The 17,889-nt window shown below is 46.9% G+C and overlaps 3 protein-coding genes across 7 annotated transcripts; all 3 read right to left on the reverse strand.

Annotated features, from left to right (window-relative positions):
* Positions 4,290-5,588, reverse strand: LOC110436290. Its single transcript, XM_021462951.1, has one exon. It carries the CDS (start codon positions 5,586-5,588, stop codon positions 4,290-4,292), a length of 1,299 nt encoding a protein of 432 aa, XP_021318626.1.
* LOC8080273 (transmembrane protein 234 homolog) lies at positions 6,940-8,085 on the reverse strand. Its single transcript, XM_002447394.2, has 2 exons — positions 7,594-8,085; positions 6,940-7,196 (listed from the first exon to the last, which is right to left on the reverse strand). The coding sequence occupies exon 1, from the start codon at positions 7,999-8,001 to the stop codon at positions 7,612-7,614; it is 390 nt and encodes a 129-aa protein (XP_002447439.1). The 5' UTR covers positions 8,002-8,085; the 3' UTR covers positions 6,940-7,196; positions 7,594-7,611.
* LOC8080274 (probable calcium-binding protein CML22) lies at positions 11,185-13,416 on the reverse strand. 5 transcript variants are annotated; one of them, XR_002453998.1, is made up of 6 exons: positions 12,772-13,393; positions 12,222-12,421; positions 11,944-12,118; positions 11,683-11,799; positions 11,514-11,596; positions 11,193-11,397 (listed from the first exon to the last, which is right to left on the reverse strand). XR_002453998.1 is itself a non-coding variant. In XM_021462637.1 (6 exons), the coding sequence occupies exons 1-4, from the start codon at positions 12,971-12,973 to the stop codon at positions 11,684-11,686; spliced, it is 693 nt and encodes a 230-aa protein (XP_021318312.1). In that variant the 5' UTR covers positions 12,974-13,393; the 3' UTR covers positions 11,195-11,397; positions 11,514-11,554; position 11,683. The 5 variants fall into 5 exon arrangements, 4 of the variants coding, with proteins under 4 accessions (XP_021318310.1, XP_021318311.1, XP_021318312.1 ...); XM_021462637.1 differs by having other exon boundaries at positions 11,195-11,397; positions 11,514-11,554; XM_021462635.1 differs by having other exon boundaries at positions 11,185-11,596.

Raw genomic sequence — 17,889 nt, forward strand, 5'->3', positions numbered from 1 at the left:
CAATGATGATACATTTTCTGTTGACATTCAAAGCCACGAAGACTCCGATGACGAGCATCTGGACATTATGGGATTCCATCCTTACAAGTTGTCTCTATGGTTGAACCATCTGGAGTTTTTTTTTTTTTTTTTTTTTTGAACATGGAAGCATTCTCCATTACTCATAAAGAGTCGCCAAATCGTTGGCAACCATTACACGGATACAATTTGGAATGTTATCCAGACTGGGGTAGCACCCTGACTCAGACTTGCCCCAAGGGCTGCTAGACCATCAGCGGCCTTGTTACATGAACGCGGGATATGATTAACGCTAAACATTTGGAAGTTACTTCTGAGCAGATCTTTAAATTCCCATAGCAGCCCACCTGCTGAGCATCGGTCATAATCCACTGATCTGGCAACTTGCACAATCATGGATGCATCAGTCTCTAGTATGATTCTCTGGATGCCCAAATCAGCCGCTCGCTGTAGTGCTTGTAAACAAGCCACTAACTCAGTATGGACAGCTTCGTTTACATTTTCCAGTCTTCCATAGCCTGAACTGATGACACCGCCATCCCATTCCCTGATCAAGAAACCCCATCCACCCGATCGTCTGTTTGAGAAGAAAGCTCCATCGCAGTTGATCTTCACACAGCTTTCTGGAGGTGGTGCCCAGCTTTTTGGATTGTTTCGCTGATTACCATCATCCCCCATCTGCTTGATGTTTGACCACTCTGCTGCATAAGATACGATCCCCTGAGCCAACCGTTCAGTGCATCTCGCTTGCTCCCCCTCTCTTACTCCACACCTTTCCGACCACCACAGATAAAGCAAGGTTATCACTCTTCGTTGTATATCTGGTTTCATCTTCACAATTGCCTCCACCACTTCTCTGCCCGACAGCAGTTCTGCTAATGTCTCCCTTATTTGTTCAAGCTGCAGTGAGACCCATATCTGGCGGACTCCTTTACACTTGAAAAAGAAGTGTGCACCATCTTCATCAAACCGTTGACACATGACGCACTTTGTTTCAATTTTCATTCCTCTCCTTCTCAGATTAACACGAAGTGCTAACGTGTTGTGCCCCAATCGCCACAGGAAATGGGTCATCTTCTTTGGACAGCTTAAGTTCCACATTCTTTTCCAGAGGGGATCAGGGACCTGACTGGCAGTCCCTGAAGACGAGTCTCCCCCTCCCCTAGTCCTTGTGTTGCATCTTTTATCCGACATGAACACCTTGTATGCAGACCTGACAGAGAACTGCCCATTCGTGTTGAAGTGCCAAGCAATCAGGTCATCCATTCCTTCATGTATCGGTATACACAGGATGCAATCAGCATCTTCCTCCCAGAAGATATCACGGATTAGAGCTTCATCCCAAGAGCCACTGATCGGGTCTATCAGCTCGTTTACCCATGTTAATAAGTTTGATCCTTTTGGAGTGAAGGGTCTCCGGGATTCATCCCTGGGTAGCCATCCGTCCTCCCAAATCCGAATGGTCGAACCCGCCCCCACCCGCCAGATAATACCTTTTCTCAGCAATTGTAAACCAGCAAGGATGCTGCGCCATGTATAGGACATATCACTTTTGGGTTTTGCTTTCAGTATATCACCATCTGGGTAGTACCTCGCAGCTATCACCCTTGCACACAAAGCGACTAAGGATTGGTTAATAATCTCCATGCTTGCTTTGCCAACATTGCAATGTTGAAAGCATGAATATCTCTGAAACCCAGCCCTCCATCCTCCTTGGCTCGTGTCAATTTTTCCCAACTTAACCAGTGCATCTTATTATCTTTATCCTGTTGGCTCCACCAAAATTTAGCAATCATTGAGCTAATCTTGTCACACAAGCCTTTAGTCAGATCGAAGCAACCCATAGCAAACGTTGGGATAGCTTGTGCCACTGCTTTGATCAGGATTTCCTTCCCTGCTTTTGAGAGCATCTTCTCCTTCCAGCCAAGGATTCTTTGCCAGACTCGATCCTTTAGGTACTGAAAGTTAAAGTTCCACCCCTGGATGAGCCAACATGTACTGGTAGGCCCAGGTATCGATCATTCATCGTCTCATTTGTAATTTGTAGTATATTCTTCAGAGCAATCCGGTCAGCATCCCTAGTATTTGCACTGAACAAAACCGCAGATTTTGCTTTATTTATCGTTTGCCCTGATACTTGCTCATATAACGTCAGAATCCTCTGAACTTCTTCTGCGTTCTCTCGGTTTGCCCTAACAAGCAGTAGGGAATCATCAGCAAACAAAAGGTGGGATATGCTTGGGGCCCGTTGGCAGACTTTCATCCCCTTGATTCGCCCTGCACCTTCTGCCTCGGATAGCAAAGCACTGAAACCTTCTGCACACAGTAAGAAGAGATAGGGGGAGAGTGGATCCCCCTGTCGCAGGCCCCTACCAGGCGCGAAGCTTTCACCGATGTCTCCGTTAACCTTGACTCGGTAAGAAACTGACATTAAACAGTTCATGATCAGCTGAGTCCATTCATGACAGAAACCCATCTTTATCATCATTGCTTGCAGAAAGGACCATTCCACCCGATCGTAAGCCTTGCTCGTATCCAACTTGATAGCCGCCCATCCCTCAGCGCCCTTCTTCTTTTTCCTCAGGGAATGGGTAAGCTCATAAGCTATCAGGATGTTGTCACTGATGAGACGACCAGGGACAAAGGCACTTTGATTCTCCGAAATAATTTCTGGTAGGATCTTTTTTAGACGGTTTGCTAGAACCTTAGATATGATCTTATATAGCACATTGCAAAGGCTGATTGGGCGTAGATCAGTCACCTTGTCTGGCTGCTTCACCTTTGGAATGAGGGAGATAATGGTTTCATTCCATTGGTGTGGCATAGCTCCACCTTGCAGAAACTCCAGCACCTCGTCTGTGATCCTTCTCCCCACAATCCCCCAGAACTTCTTGTAGAAGATAGCAGCCATGCCATCAGGGCCCGGTGCTTTCAGATCACCAATACTGTCCAAAGCTTCCTTTATTTCTTCATCTGTGAAATCCTCCATAAGCTGCTCATTCATCGCCGGTGTTACCCGAGGTTGAACAGCTTGTAGGAGCTGCTGGACATCACCATTCACGTTGGATGTGAAAAGCTGCATGAAATAGTTAGTAATAAAAACCTGCTTCTCTACTTCATCTTCCACCAAACCCCCTTCACCATTTTGTAAAGGTCCTATTCTATTTCTTCTCCTCCGATCAGAGCAAGCCGCGTGAAAAAATTTTGTATTCCTATCCCCCTTCTCTAACCGCCTTGTATGCGACCTCTGCTTCCAATAGATATCGATTTGTTCCTCCACTTTATCTATTTGGAATCTAAGCACCGCTTCTCTTGTTACCACGTCATCCGAAAGGGACCTTCTCCTACAACACTCCAGCTCCTTTTTTAATTTTTTTCTCCTTTTTTCCCACACCCCTAAAACATTTGAACTCCAAACAGAAAGGTTTCCAGCCACCCTGCCCACCAGCTGGTTGACCCTCGTGAGCCCTTCAGCCACACCTAGCTCCCAGCCCTCCCGTACAACCTCCTCACAATTCTCCTCTTCCAACCAGGCCGCTTCAAAGAAAAACGCCTTTCTTCCCCCACCATTTCTGACCTCCTTTCGTTCTGTCGAAATGATGACCGGGCGATGATCAGAGTGCCTCGGGTCGCCATTCAGCACCTGGACAGTCGCGAAGTGTGCCCGCCATTCCATGTTCGCCAGCGCCCGATCAAGGCGCTCCCTAACGTATCCCTGCGCCCTCCGATTATTATTCCTCCAAGTATATACATCACCCTCAAAACCCAAGTCCTGGAGCTCACAATCCACCAAGGCCTCCCTAAAACGGTCCATCTGTGCTTGTGGACGCAGCACCCCTCCCTCCTTCTCATGCTGGTACAGGATTTCATTGAAGTCACCCGCACACAGCCAAGGAACATCTTCTTGAGAATGCACAGCAGAGTCCAGGTTTTATCCTCAGTTTGTGGAAAGCCATAAAAGAATTCCCGTAAACCTCCGTTTGTATCCGTCATCCTCACGAACATCAACATCAATGTGGTTGTCAGAGAAATTTCTCAACACCACATCAATCCCCCTCCGCCAAAACACAGCAAGGCCCCACCTTTTCCAACACAATCTTTAACCACCATGTTGCTTAAACCCAACATCCACCTAAACCGCTCCATTCTTCGCTTGTCCAACTTTGTTTCTGACAAGAAAAGAATATCTGCCCCCACCGTCTTCTGACAATCCAGAAGACCTCGAACTGTTGGGCGGTTTCCCAGGCCCCGACAGTTCCAAGCAACGATCTTCATTGGGTCTCGCAGGACCGGTCCGCCGGCCCCGCCATTTTTCTTTCTGTGTTTTGGCTGTCCTTAGCCCCCTCAGTTGCCTTCACTTTCTTCACTCCATCCTCTTGTTCCTCCCTATCGATATCCATCTTCCTCTTCTTCTCTGGTTGCTTCTTTTCTCCACTATCTCCTTTTACAGCCCTACTCTTCTCTAAGCGTTTGAAAGTGCCTCTTCTCCTGTCCTTCTTCATGTCCTCCTCACCACCCTTCTCCACAATCAAACTACCTTTGTCCCTGGCTGGAACAGGAGCTTCTAGCTGCGGGAGCAGAGGTTTTTTTGCCCCCAAAGTCTTTCCATCCTCCTTCTCGACACCCTTCAAGGTTTTTTCTGGGCTCGTTACCTCATCTCCCGTCTCTGTACTTTTCTCCTCTCCACTCTTCCTCCAATTCAAAGCATCGCTTCCAGACTTCGATGAACCCCAACGGTCACCCCGGGAATCAAAGGAGCCTCTACTACCTGAACTTCCACCCAACCACGGGCCTCTGGGTTTTGGACCAAAGGATCTTCTCTCCCCTGTCCCTTCTCCTCTCCTCTTCTCTGGTATGAAACGCAGGTTCCTTGAGAATTGTTGGGGTTCACCACTCTCACTTGGAGACGGACAATGTTTATCAATATGTCCGATCAGACCACAGGTATAGCAAAAGTCCGGGAGGAATTCATAGGCAAAGGAGCACCACTTCTCCCTTTCTGGATCCCCTACCTTCACAGTAATACCACGCATCAGTGGTTTACGGATATCGATCAACACCTTGATCCTCAAAACCCTCCCCACTGCAGTCCCATCCTCCCCTACGTCCACTTCTTTGAAAAACCCAATCTTCTCCCCTAGGGTTTTGCCAGTCTCTCTATCCATCATACCAAAAGGGAGGTTTGAAACCCTGACCCAGATTGGAATGAGATGGAACTCCATGTCCTCCAACGTCTTCGATTCATCAAACTCCGCCATAACTACCAGATCCTTTGATATCATCCACGGGCCATCCTCCAGGGCTCTTCGTTTTCCAGAAGCTTGCAGGAAAGTGAACAGGAAGTGATTCTCTCCCAGATCCTTACAAAGAACTCCTTTAATTGGACACCAAACGCGCCCCAACGTCTTCTCTAGGGTCTCAGGAGAGACTAACTTCTCCGCCAGGACTTTGCCCACCGCTTGTGGTTCCGCTGCACGAGATCGACGGGTTCCGCCGCCACCGATCTTCACTCCTCCCCGCTCCTCCTCCGTCAACCGTAGTTTCCCCAGCAGACCTTCAACGCTCTCCATTGGGAAACGGAGAGAAAAGCTCGAAAGGAGAAAACTCGACGAGGGAGAACAACTAGGGCTAGCACGTGTTAGGGCTGGGCTCTGATCAACAGAGAGGGAGGTGGACTCTTAGGGAATAGGACGTGGAAGATCTTAATCTCAAAACCTCTACGTGAGGAGAGATTAAGATCCGAGAAAAGATCGGGGGAGAACGGAAGGGACGATGGAGTACGAAGAGAAGAAACTGGGCGACACCACGGTCGCCTCCCGAGTCGCCTAGGCAAACCCTAGGTGCCGGGACGTGTACTTGAACCATCTGGAGTTGTTGCCTATCACTTGAATAGCACCAAGATTCAACATCTAGGAAACTCACGCCCAAAATGTTACTATCATGAGCATTTCTGTGGTATATATGAGTCATTCCTTTACACTCCATGTATGACTGGGGATCTCCTTCATGGCGACCAAACTGGCTAAAGCTCATCCACAAGATTAATACTTAACTTAGAGTTCAACAAACGATCAATTATTTAGTGTTGTTTACTTTCCTCTTAGGTCAATTTTGTTCAATATGAATATACTATGCACTATACTATATGCCTGTTAGTATTGAAATGATCCAGATTTTCTTTTGTTTATTTGACTACTCTGTGTTCCAGCATTATTTTTCATTTCAAAATTTTGCTACATCATAATATGGAAACTGTAGGCTTGCATTGTACTGTTGCTATCAGAATAGGAACATAAAAGCTGGCTGCTGAAATATATTTATCGGAATGCTGGTGTGCAAGATGCAGTTTCGTAGTTCAGACACCGCACCATTGCTTTATTGTTGGCAAATCCATGGGTGTGGTTCGGTTGCTGGTCAACAGCTAGTGATTATCTCTCGTGCCTACTTTTGAAGTTGTTTCCAAAATTTCATGCCGCCACATTTTCAGAAAGCCAATCATCAAGATCAAGATCATATAAATCATCATACATCGCCTAACTGGAGTTCCATGACAGTCAAGTAATAGTGATGGGTAAGCGCCACTTATTCGGTACTGCCTCCTTTTGTGGTGGGTTCAGAAATTAGGTGAGAATTAGCATGTAGCAACAGCAGTTGGCGGGCCTCCATAAGCTCTGAAGTAAGGCCGTACCTTCAAATACTTTGGTAGTCCACATAAAAACCTGGTAAAGCAGAGGACAACAATCTGGTAGAATATTCTACAGGTTAATTAAAGTTCTAACCCCATAATCGTGGTGTCAGATAACCTAATTCAAAACACCAAAACTACCAAGAGTTAGTTCTGATTTTTCACCATACGCCAGCGAACAAGTTATTCTAATGCCATACGCCACCCTTTTTAATAACTCCATTTCTGTGTCCCCATCTTTTTCTTTTTGGAGATGTTTTGTTGAATCCAGCAACTACCAAGCTAATGGTGTTGTGACTGCATTGCAACCGGATTTGTTGCATTATCCATTTTATTTTCTGAAATATTCAGGTACCTTATGGTGTGATCCACTTTCTTTTTCTGAATAGTCCAGGTATCTTTTGGTGATCCATGCCCCAAAACCTTGGAAATGTAAAAGACCTTTCGCATAAGAATTGCAGGTCAACCATCAACCATGTTCCCAATAAATGATCTGAAGAAGAATAAAAGCCGTAAGAGTCGAAGAATTGATGAAGGGAGGTTATATGTTACATTCCTCACCCTAAGCAGAAGTGGATTCAGACATTCAGTAACCAAATTACACAATGAAACTGTATTCAGACCATCTAGCTAATGAACACACAGCTGCCTGCTGCTACCAACAATGTGGTCATAATAATTCATTCATATGGCAACATACAGGTGTAAAACAAAATCTGAGAATTGCCCTGGAATGTAATGTCAGAATATATATATATATATATATATATATATATATATATATATATATATATATATATATATATATATATCCAACGGACTGTAACACTGTAATGTCATCAGAACTAGAACCAAACCCAAGCAGCAGCTACTGGAATGGGAATTTTCACCTCAAGCAGATCTTCAGACTAAGAGATGCAGACCCAGACGCCAAGGACGATGAGCGCGGTGCCGAGGACAGCGGGCGCGGGTCGGACGCGCTCGCCGAGTGCGGCGGCGGCGGCGGCCGTGGCGGCGAAGGTGACGGCGTTGGTGACGGGGACGGCCACGGAGATGGGCGCGGCGCCGAGGAGCGCGAAGAAGGCTGCGGACGCGCACAGGTTGGCGGCGAACGGCGCCGAGTACTGCCACGTCAGGAGCAGGGCCGCCCACCGCCGGAACACGTTGCCGCCGGAAGGGTAGGAGGCACGGGCGCGGCGGTCCCAGACGAGCGCGCCCCGCCGCATGAGCGCGTTTGTGGCGCCCCACACCAGACCCACCGCCACCATGCTCGCCGCGTCGCTGCGACCCGTGGCCATGGCCGGCGGTGTGGATCTGAGAGACAGAGGAGCCGGAGACTTATCAAATGGCCTGTGCAAATTTGCTATTGCCAATTGCTACTGTCAAGTAGTAGTATAATGTCTCTGCTAACGCTACGATTTTATTTTAAAAATATCTTTTAAAGAAAACAAAATTGTTTATAATCTAATTTTTATACAATTATATTTGAGTCTATATATAGTTTGAAAATAGTTTTGCATATAAGAATGCATAGTAAAATTATTTCTAAAATTATAACTATCTAAGTTATTTCTAATATTATAACCATCTAAGTTATATTGTACCTAACTTAAGTAATATACAAGGCAGCAACTCTTCGGAGGCAACCAAGCCACATCTTTATATTTGTATGGCAGAGTAAAGCTCCACAAAGAGTAAAAATTCTTCGATTGGCTGCTGCTAAAGGACCGAATTCAGACAAGGAGCAAGGAAGCACATTTTGGAGAATGACATTTGTGAATTATGCAATACAGCAGCCGAGACCTGTGGGCATCTGCTATTCAGCTGCCCCGTCGCCAAACGGTTCTGGGACCAGGTGGATGGACACGGAATAACCTTCCCACAGGTAACTGAGCTCTGGAACTTCCCTAGGCCAGGCCAGTGACAATACATCCCAAGCACTTTAACACTTTCGTTCTCCTCTGCTGTTGGTGCATCTGGAACCACCACCACGATGTTGTCTTCAGGCACAACCAACCTTGCCTTCATTGGCTACTCTCCTATTGCAAAGAAGTTTGTCGCCTATGGGCCTGTAGGTTCAAAACGCAGGATAGAATCCTGCTAAGATGGTTAGAGTACTCTGTTCACTATGTAGCTCATTTTCTTTTCTTCCACTGTAATTTTTTTAACAATCCTGTAAGGCTACCCTTCCGTGCACCGGCTTGCCGAGATCAATGGAATTTATTCAGATGGGGCACTCACCCCTCCGGTGAAGTCTTCAAAAAAAAAAAAAAAAACCTTGGCCACCTTAAACTCGTTAGCCTTCCAAAGCTAGAAAAGCTGCCAAGACTTCCAAACAGCCTCAAGAATTTGGACATTGAGCGCTGTGAGGCCCTGGTTGTTACATGTGGGGCAGATGTGGACATGATGAGGTTGCGGTTTATCGAGCGAGCATCTCAGATGGAGAGTACAACACATGCTGAGGAGATAAACAAGTTTGCTGATGAGCAGCCTGTGAGGTTTGACACAATCTTCGTTTTCGGCAGGTGTGGTAGTCTGCCCCCAAAGGCTCTTATCCGGGGCCATATAAGAGAGGAAGACTACGGACGGTTAATGCTTCCTGCATCAGTGGATAGGGTCATCATCTCACATTGTGCAATCACAGACACTGTTTAATTAAGAGCCTCTACATCCCTATATTTAGCTTGAACCTAAGGGCTCTTCCCTTCCTCATAGAAATCCCTTCTGAGGTGATGGAGTCTCTACCTATCCCTGTGGATTGACACTGATGACATACCCCTTGTGCCACAGCTGCTGTCCAGAGAAGGCTGCTCATCCCTGTCGATGAATCGGACCAACTCAGGGAAGAAGACATTCTGCAACAGTTCCTTTCACTAAACTCCCTCAACTTTAGTTGCTGCAAATGGACAAGCTAGCTTGCCCGATAATTTGGCGACGCTGACATCTCTCGAGCATCTGTGCTTGGATTACTGCAAAAATATCCAGTCACTTCCTACTCTGCCCACATCTATACGGTCAAATGAACTCACTGATTGCGATCCATGGTTCAGAAGAGCTGTCAGAAAGCTGGACATCCAAATTGGAACAAGATTGCTCACATCCCAGAGAAAAGATTTTCTTCTACCTAGAAAATATTGGACTGCCCGTCCCACATGTCTCCTAACACTTCAGACTTTCAAACTAATACAATTAGCTTTTAGTGACTTATTTGGGGTCATGGCATATATTAATAATTTTGTTGATGCTTTATATCAAAGGCAGTATAGTAGATAATGTTGCCTAATGGAGAATCGAGTGTGTATGTGTTGAGAATAGTTGCCTTGAAAATTTATGCTTAAGGTTTGACTAACAATAGCAATGTGACTACTGGAAGCTAAGCAGGATCTCTGACCCCAAAGAAGGCATGGATGAATTGAAAAAAAATGTATGTTCAGACGACTATTTGTTTAATATATACTCCGTTCTGTGGTGTGCTATCTTTGCTTCACGTTAATTATTCTTGTTCTGAACAATCAATTTCGCCCGCAAGAACTAGCTATAGAAACAAATTATCCATGTCTATATCTATATATCTTATATTCTCAATCCCCATCTTTGCGCTTGCTGCCACTCTCCTAGCCACGGTGATATAATTGGCGTGACACTAATATGGTGTGCTGATCTTAACACACACGCAACCAAAATAAGAATAAGAATATGTGACCATATGTATAGATTTAACTGGGAGTACAAAAAACATTGACCTTGTTGTGTAGATAGTTCCTTAACATCTTCAAATAATGAAGATAAGGTTTGAAATCTTATGTCTCGATAAAATCATGTTTGTTTCAATTGATAAAATAGCAACGGCTTCTGTTTATTAAAGTATGAGCAACTTTCCTGCGCTTGATAATTACTTATAGGCTTTTGCTGTGGTACACCCAAATAACTGTGAACCGTTGATCTGATTGTTTTTACCACATATTATTTCATAGGAAGTAATAATTAAACTATATTTAATTGTTTTTAATGTGGGAAGAAAATGAAGTGTCCAAATATGTTGTTTACTTCTTTTTTGGAAAGTTTTGTGCTGATATATTTTTTGGCATGATGGAAGTTACCAATAATTGTTTTAAATGTGACACAACGTGGTATAGATAAAGTTGTGTACGGCATCATGATTTAATGTGTGACTTTTTTATAAAGTGAACAAAAGAAAATATATGTTATTTGCTTTGGCCTTAATTTTTCAAACAAAATAATACCAAATACGAGGTGCATGACAGCTTTTTTACGTGTATTAGCTTTTTTTGCATTGGTCTAAATTTGTCAAACAAAATAATACAAAATACAAGGTGTGTGATAAATTTTATCACGTATTGTAGTATTAGTTTTTCTTTGCATTGGTCTAAATTTTTCAAATAAAATAATAGTGCATGTATGGAGAGCTGCACACGTCATGGAACAAACAAGGAAAGGCAATGCGCCCACTCATGTCTCTCCCTTGATTTAAGGATCTGAAATCTTTTTCTCTTTTCTCAAGTTAACTAATTAATTGTAAAAATATTAAAAAAATCAACGGCTCAAATTCTTTTGAGGTATTACCTCATAGGAAGTAAAGAGTGTCCGTAGCATTGCCCTTACTTATATTCCTCCATGTTGCTCGTTATCTCAAATATGTCAGTAGCTTGGACATAAGCTTTATATTTGTTTATCTGCATGAACAATGAGTTTTTCCTCTCTTAATCTTGAAAATCTAGCAAATTAGTTCTTGACCTCATCTGAGACAAGACACGACGGGAATGTGCACCAGAATCGCAGAAAGGGTGACCTTGGTGAGAAGTGCGCGGCCTTCACTTGTTAACAACAACCCTGATTTCCATGTCAGGATTCTAGATGAGCTTCAGCTATTTCCTTTACACGACTTCAATTGTTAACATACGTTCATTTTTACTTATTCATTCAATTGTTAAAATGCAGATAATAATAAGAAAAAATACATTAGGGGGAGGCCTCATTGCTGCCGTCGTCTTCAGTTTCGAGACCTGCCCATCTGATCATGGAATAGAGGAACTCCTTGAGGTTCACCTTCCCATTCCTGTTCAGATCCATCTCCTCTACAAACAAACAAAGAAATACAAACATAAAGAACATGACGTGCATGAGCACCAATCGACCTATTACTGCATAGCAACTGATATATATATATATATATATATATATGAGACAAACAAGAGGCAGCAATGCAAGAGATGGAGTACTGAATAGCTGTGCTGTTATGTGACTGGGAGTCCTCTCCTGGTGAGACGCCTCGTTCATCCTGTGGGTGACGTCTCTCTTCTTCATCTTGCCATCCCCATCCTTGTCGAAGAAGATGAACGCGTCAATGAGCTCGTCGAAGACGTAGTTGAGCTTCACAGACTCGAATTCTGAAACCTGAATTAATCGATCTTCCCAACGATTAATTAGTGGATCGAAATTACTGTCATTAGCAGAGTGGCTAGAGAGGAAGGAAAAAGAGAAGAGTCGTCGTATGTACCCGGCGCGTAACGTCTGGCCCGAACAGCAGGTACATGAGGCAGAGGAGCACGACGAACTCCTGGAACTGGATCCCGTTCCTGCTGTCGATGTCACAGTAGCTGTGCAGGTTGTCGATCTCCTGCTGGGACATCTTCACCTGGAGTTTGCTAAGGAAGCTCTGCAGCTCCTCGTTGTCGATTGTGCCATTTGAATCCTCATCTGCAACGGAACAAATACTTCAATTCATTCATTCTGCGCTTAATTACATGGTACGTAATTGGTAAATTCAGTGCGTTCTTAGCGAAACGAAGCTACTTTTGCATCGACAGATACATAGAAAATGTGCCTCCATGAGTACACACTAGCAAAAGTGTGCTCATATATACATTGCATAGAAGATAGAACCTAATACGTCTTGGAATTAGATTCAATATATAAGCACGAGTCATGAATCAGAATCACATATGGTAATATCAAGAACAGGCAGTTTGAGAAATAAAATACCACCATGACAGAAAATGCCCCTCACTGTTCACTCTTCAATATTAGGTTATAGAGATATAAATTACCATACTGATCGAAGATTTCCTTGATGTCCCTGAGCCCCTCCTTGAACCTGGGCAGACGCATGGTGATGCTGTTCACGGACCTGAAGGTCCTCTGCCGGGACCTGGTCCTCTCCTGGAGCGCGTCCGCCACCTTGTCGTCGAGGTCCTTCTCCACTCGTCGGCGCTTGATCGGCTCCATACATATGGAAGTGACCATACCCATCTCGCCAAATTAATTAAATGGCCACCGATGAAGCTGACCTAGCAGGATGAAGAAGCACAAGCTAGCTAGCCCTTGTGTTATTATCTACATGCAAGCCTTTGTGGAAAACGATCGATCGAGTAGATTTAAGAGGAGATCATGCATGGATGTGTCGTGGCTATTTTAGCAGAGAAGCAGGTTTTTTGTGCTTGTGCAGACAAATATCTTGGAGAAGGGAAAGTTCCATCAAACCCAATGATACATTAGGATTACTTAATTAATGGCACTAGATAAAAAGTGAAGTTACATTTTTCGTTTCAACTTAGACCATTTATTTACCATGGAGAAGAAGTAGGGGAAATGCATGGTGTCACCTCACCTGCAGCGCCGTGTGAAGGGTTTGCGTGCGATGTGCAACGAACCAAACAATAGCCGTGATATGAACGGAGCTCCAGGACGAATCTGATTTTGGTGTGTGAGCAATCTCTATCAGAGTGCAGCACTGGGGCAGGAGGTTAGGCAGAATCTGATGCCATAGCTCAAGAACAGCCTGTAGGTGCCAGCTCCTGCTTCAGAAGGATTAGGCAGAATCTGATGCTATAGCTCAACAACAGCCTCTGTTGCCGTTTGGTCTGGAATTTTTTTAAAAAAAGATGATGGGTCCGGATATCTCGGTGTCCTTTTCTGTTTTCCATATTATTCTTAAACCACCATATATACATGACCTAGTGCGGAAGATACGTCAGCTGCTTTCATCTTTCCAGGAAAAACAACGTAGCGAGTAAGTTGGAGGCAGAGGCAAAGCTTCCGTTGGGACAGGGAGTTCAACAAGGTGACTAGACTACTATAAAAAAGGAAAGCTCATCTTATTATGTTTTTCACTTTGCTTAGTGCGTCTCAGTATTTTATTTTTCATACATGGAAACAGAGAGATTTTCATAATACACACACGTATTTAGGGCCTGTTTGGATGGCTAATCACTAGGCTAGTGTCAGAGGCACCGGACGCTGGCTCAGAGGCACCGGACGTTGTGTCTGAGCGTCCGGTGTGCAGGCTGCCTGGCTCAGCTAGTGTCGACGAAAGCTGGTCGGCAGTCTACCTTGGGGTATACCCACGGTAGTAGTTTATCGGTAGACGGTGCGCAAACTACGAACTCGATGGTGACGCAAGACACGGGCGAGCTTTTTATCCAGGTTCGGCCGCCGAGTTGGCGTAATACCTACGTCCTGCGTCTGGTTGTATTAATTTGTGTTGAGAGAATAATCGTGTCCTAGGGGGGTCCCTTGCCCCTCCTTATATAGTCCGGAGGGCAAGGTTACAGATCTGGAAACTAATCCTAGTCGGTTACAATTGTCATAGATAGTTCGATATCAATTCCTATTCTAACCGACTAGAATCCTGCTTGATCTTCACGGCTTGTTCCCTTGCGCGAAACTCCAAGCTGTCGGATCAAGCTTTGAGCTTGTCTCGTAATGGGCCAAGTCTCCTGGCCCAAGTCTAGCCGTAAGGGTATAGGGGTTTATACCCCTACAGCTAGTCCCCGAGCACCATGTATTGTGAAGTAACACGTCGTCTTGAGCTTCTTCGATCAGTGAAGCTTGACGTCTTCAATAAGTAGGAAAGTCGCCCAAACAGTTGCAACGGTATTTTGACCAACTCAAAAGATAGTTGATCAACATTGACATCGAAGAAGCAAGTTGTTCGAAGAATGCATGGTGCTCTTAATTAAAAAAGATTTCTTTCCTGGTGAAGTGTGCCCACTTTACTTTTCTGAAAAGTACGGACCTCAAAAAAGCGAGCATATTCACCACAAGGTGAAGTGTGCCCACTTAGTCCCCGAGCCTGGTAGTAGGTGACGTAGGCACGTGGTGCCAGGGTCTAAAAAGAAAATCATAGAAATTCTAAAACTGAGATGCATCGCCAGATGCATCGTACCGATGTAGTCCCCGAGCTTGCTGGAAGGCGAAGTATGAGCCTTGTAGCGAGGTCTAAAAAATTGAATTTACCAGTCCCCAAGCATATCATGCTCATCTGCAATTGAATAGACAAATCGACCAGTCCCCGAGCTTATAACGCTCGGTGGTCGGTACAGTCCCCGAATTCTCAAATTGGTGGGCTGGTCGACCAGTCCCCGAGCGTATAGTGCTCGGTGGTCGGTGCAGTCCCCAAGCTCTCAAATTGGTGAGCTGGTCGACCAGTCCCCGAGCGTATAGTGCTCGGTGGTCGGTGCAGTCCCCAAGCTCTCAAATTGGTGAGCTGGTCGACCAGTCCCCGAGCGTATAGTGCTCGGTGGTCGGTGCAATCCCCAAGCTCTCAAATTGGTGAGCTGGTCGACCAGTCCCCGAGCGTACAATGCTCGGAGATCGATACAGCCCGCTGATTCCCGAACTAATAGACTAGGCGACCAGTCCCCGAGCATCAAGCGCTCGGTGGTCGGTGCAGTCCCAACAAATTTAACGACCAGTCCCCGAGCATCAAGTGCTCGGTGGTCGGTCTGTTCCTTGAAGTTCCGAGTTGATAGACTGGACGACCAGTCCCCGAGCATCAAGTGCTCGGTGGTCGGTTCAGTCCTTGGATTGTTGACACTCTACCATGTTCTGTCTGCTTGTCTTGAAAAAAATTTTACCACATAAAGGTTGACGTGATGAGACCTCCTGACGGGATGTCAGATGGCAGCATGAAAAGTTGCGCCTGGTAACTGTACAGCCGCCCTTTGCGCGGTTTGAGAAAAGGAAACCATCAATTTGTACGAAAACTCCGCCGCATTAATTGTCGATAATCATTGAAAACCGAAGCGCCGCGTCCGCCGTATGACCCGCCCACTTCCCAAGAATGCGGGAAGTGGGAGGGGTGGAGTTGCGGTTTATAAAATTCTAACATTAACCCCGCATTGCTTACCCTGCCATTGCCTTCAAGCTTTCCGCTCTCGCCTTCTTCAACCACCTGCACCCTCCTAGCTCGAAATCGCTCCCGCATCTCCAATGGCGAAGAGCGACTCCAAGAAGAGGGCCGAGCTGATGGCCAAGGAATGGAAGAAATCCCGCAGCACCGCAAAGTCCCTCGGTGACCTCGTCGATATGGGACTGCTGCACAGCCCGGAGCTCGGCGGCTGGAGGGCGCCTGAGGGGGAGAGCTACCCCGACCCCCGCGCCGGTGAGATCGTAGTGTTCGAGGATTTCCTTAAGAGGGGTTTTGGGGTGCCTGTTCATCCTTTTCTTCAAGGTCTTCTTTTGTATTATGAGATCGGGATTTGCAATCTGCACCCGAACTCAATTCTTCTCATTTCCACTTTTATCCATCTGTGCGAGGCCTATGTTGGCATAGAGCCGCACTTCGATCTCTTTCGCTATCTTTTTTGTTTAAGAAAAAAGGGAGCGGTTGGAGGCTCCAAGGTTGCAGGTGGAGTATACCTCAACCTTCGCGACGGGATGAAGAACCGTTATCTGCACTGCCCATGAAACACTTCCCTAACCGAATGGTACAAGAAGTGGTTCTACATCAGGGAAGAACCGGGCAGCTCCACGTTCTGTGACGTGGGGTACATACCCGAGAAGAGGATAAGCTGGACCGACCGCCCAGAGTTTGACGGCCAAGTGGCGGACCTGATGAAGCTCATCGACTGGTCGCGCTTGGACGAGCTGGGCGTGGTCGGCAACTTTGTATGTCGTCGGGTGATGCCCTGCCAGAAGAGGGTGCATTCGGCATACGAGTATGCCGGGAGCCTGGACCCGACCAGGATGCGGCCGGAGGTCTCGGAGAAGGCAGAGGTGCAGCAGCTGTTGAACGAGCTGTTCAACTTCGCGGACGGGGGCTTCGTCCGTGGCAGTGATCGGGTGCAAGCCTTTAAGTTGGGGCGACCAGCACCTAAGGTATCTTACCAGTTATTTCTCCTTAGCATTTATTATTGTCAGCTGCTGACTTGTCTTTGTTACTTTTGCATATCGGAGATGTTGACCGGTGCACAGTATATGTGTCACTGGCGCCTGGGATGGAGAATCCCGCAGGGGAGGATCCGCCGGTGGAGGACGCTGCTCGGTGTGATCGGTACACCAGCAGTGAAGAGGAGCAAGCCCGTCCGGCCCCGACCACCGAGGAGAGAGTGGCGGGGAAAAGGCCGTTTGCAGCAGATCCTTCGCCTGCGCCGACGCTGCCGGCAGAGAGCAGCCAAGCGCCAAAGCGTCGTCGGCTCGTCCTGATCACCGATGACGTCGACGAGGAGGAGGAGGAGGCCGCACCGTCGCTGGTCCGAAGGCCTCGTAGCCACCCGGATAGTGCGCCGACCACTACTGATCAGGTGGCCAGCGACCCTCCTGCGCCGCACGTTATGGAAACGGGGGCGCAGGTGCCAACCGGCAGGGCTAGGAGGAGGTTCACCGCGGCCCATCGTCGATCAGACCTGTGAGTGTTCAACTTACGTACTTTGGCGATTGTTTTTTTTTGAAAATGCTGCTTTGTTCTTTAGCGCGGCGTCGGACGTCAACCCCGACCACGCCGCCGACCAGAGGGTGGCCGAGCCTACTTTTGCCGCTGAGGACGCCACGCCACAGACCATAGATCAGCCTGCGGCGACGGCTGCTGCTACAGGTGCCGAGGGAGAGTCTGCCCCGGCGAGTGTCGCGGCGAGCACTCCGCTGAGGGATGGGGAGGCAGCAAGGACCGCTCCCCCGAGTAGCGTCGCGGAAGGGGAAGACAGAGCCCCGACCCCTCCCCCTGCCGAAGAGAGGGGAGTCCCAACGCCACCCCAGGCGGGGGCCTCTTCGTCCGCAGGCTCCTCGGGCCTGGTGCAGGGGCCGGTGATGCCTGCGACCACGACTGGTGGCGGTGCGGCGAACGAGGAAACCCAGGCAGCCTCCGACGACGAGGTGGAGGAGATAGAAGGTCGCCCCCGTGATGGCCGCCAGCATGTGTACGTGTGGCGCCAACGCGGGGACCACTT

Source organism: Sorghum bicolor, chromosome 6 (assembly GCF_000003195.3).
Source record: "Sorghum bicolor cultivar BTx623 chromosome 6, Sorghum_bicolor_NCBIv3, whole genome shotgun sequence".
NCBI classification, from domain to species: Eukaryota; Viridiplantae; Streptophyta; class Magnoliopsida; order Poales; family Poaceae; genus Sorghum; species Sorghum bicolor.

What these genes read in the sequence shown, in the direction of transcription:
- LOC8080274 (XM_021462635.1), bottom strand. Translation starts at nt 12,973, where the DNA reads ATGGGTATGGTCACTTCCATATGTATGGAGCCGATCAAGCGCCGACGA. An exon ending in GGCCAGACGTTACGCGCCGG is followed by an intron (nt 12,119 to 12,221) that starts GTACATACGACG and finishes CGATTAATTCAG; the next exon opens with GTTTCAGAATTCGAGTCTGT. An exon ending in CATAACAGCACAGCTATTCA is followed by an intron (nt 11,800 to 11,943) that starts GTACTCCATCTC and finishes GTTTGTTTGTAG; the next exon opens with AGGAGATGGATCTGAACAGG.
- LOC110436290 (XM_021462951.1), bottom strand. Translation starts at nt 5,588, where the DNA reads ATGGAGAGCGTTGAAGGTCTGCTGGGGAAACTACGGTTGACGGAGGAG.
- LOC8080273 (XM_002447394.2), bottom strand. Translation starts at nt 8,001, where the DNA reads ATGGCCACGGGTCGCAGCGACGCGGCGAGCATGGTGGCGGTGGGTCTG.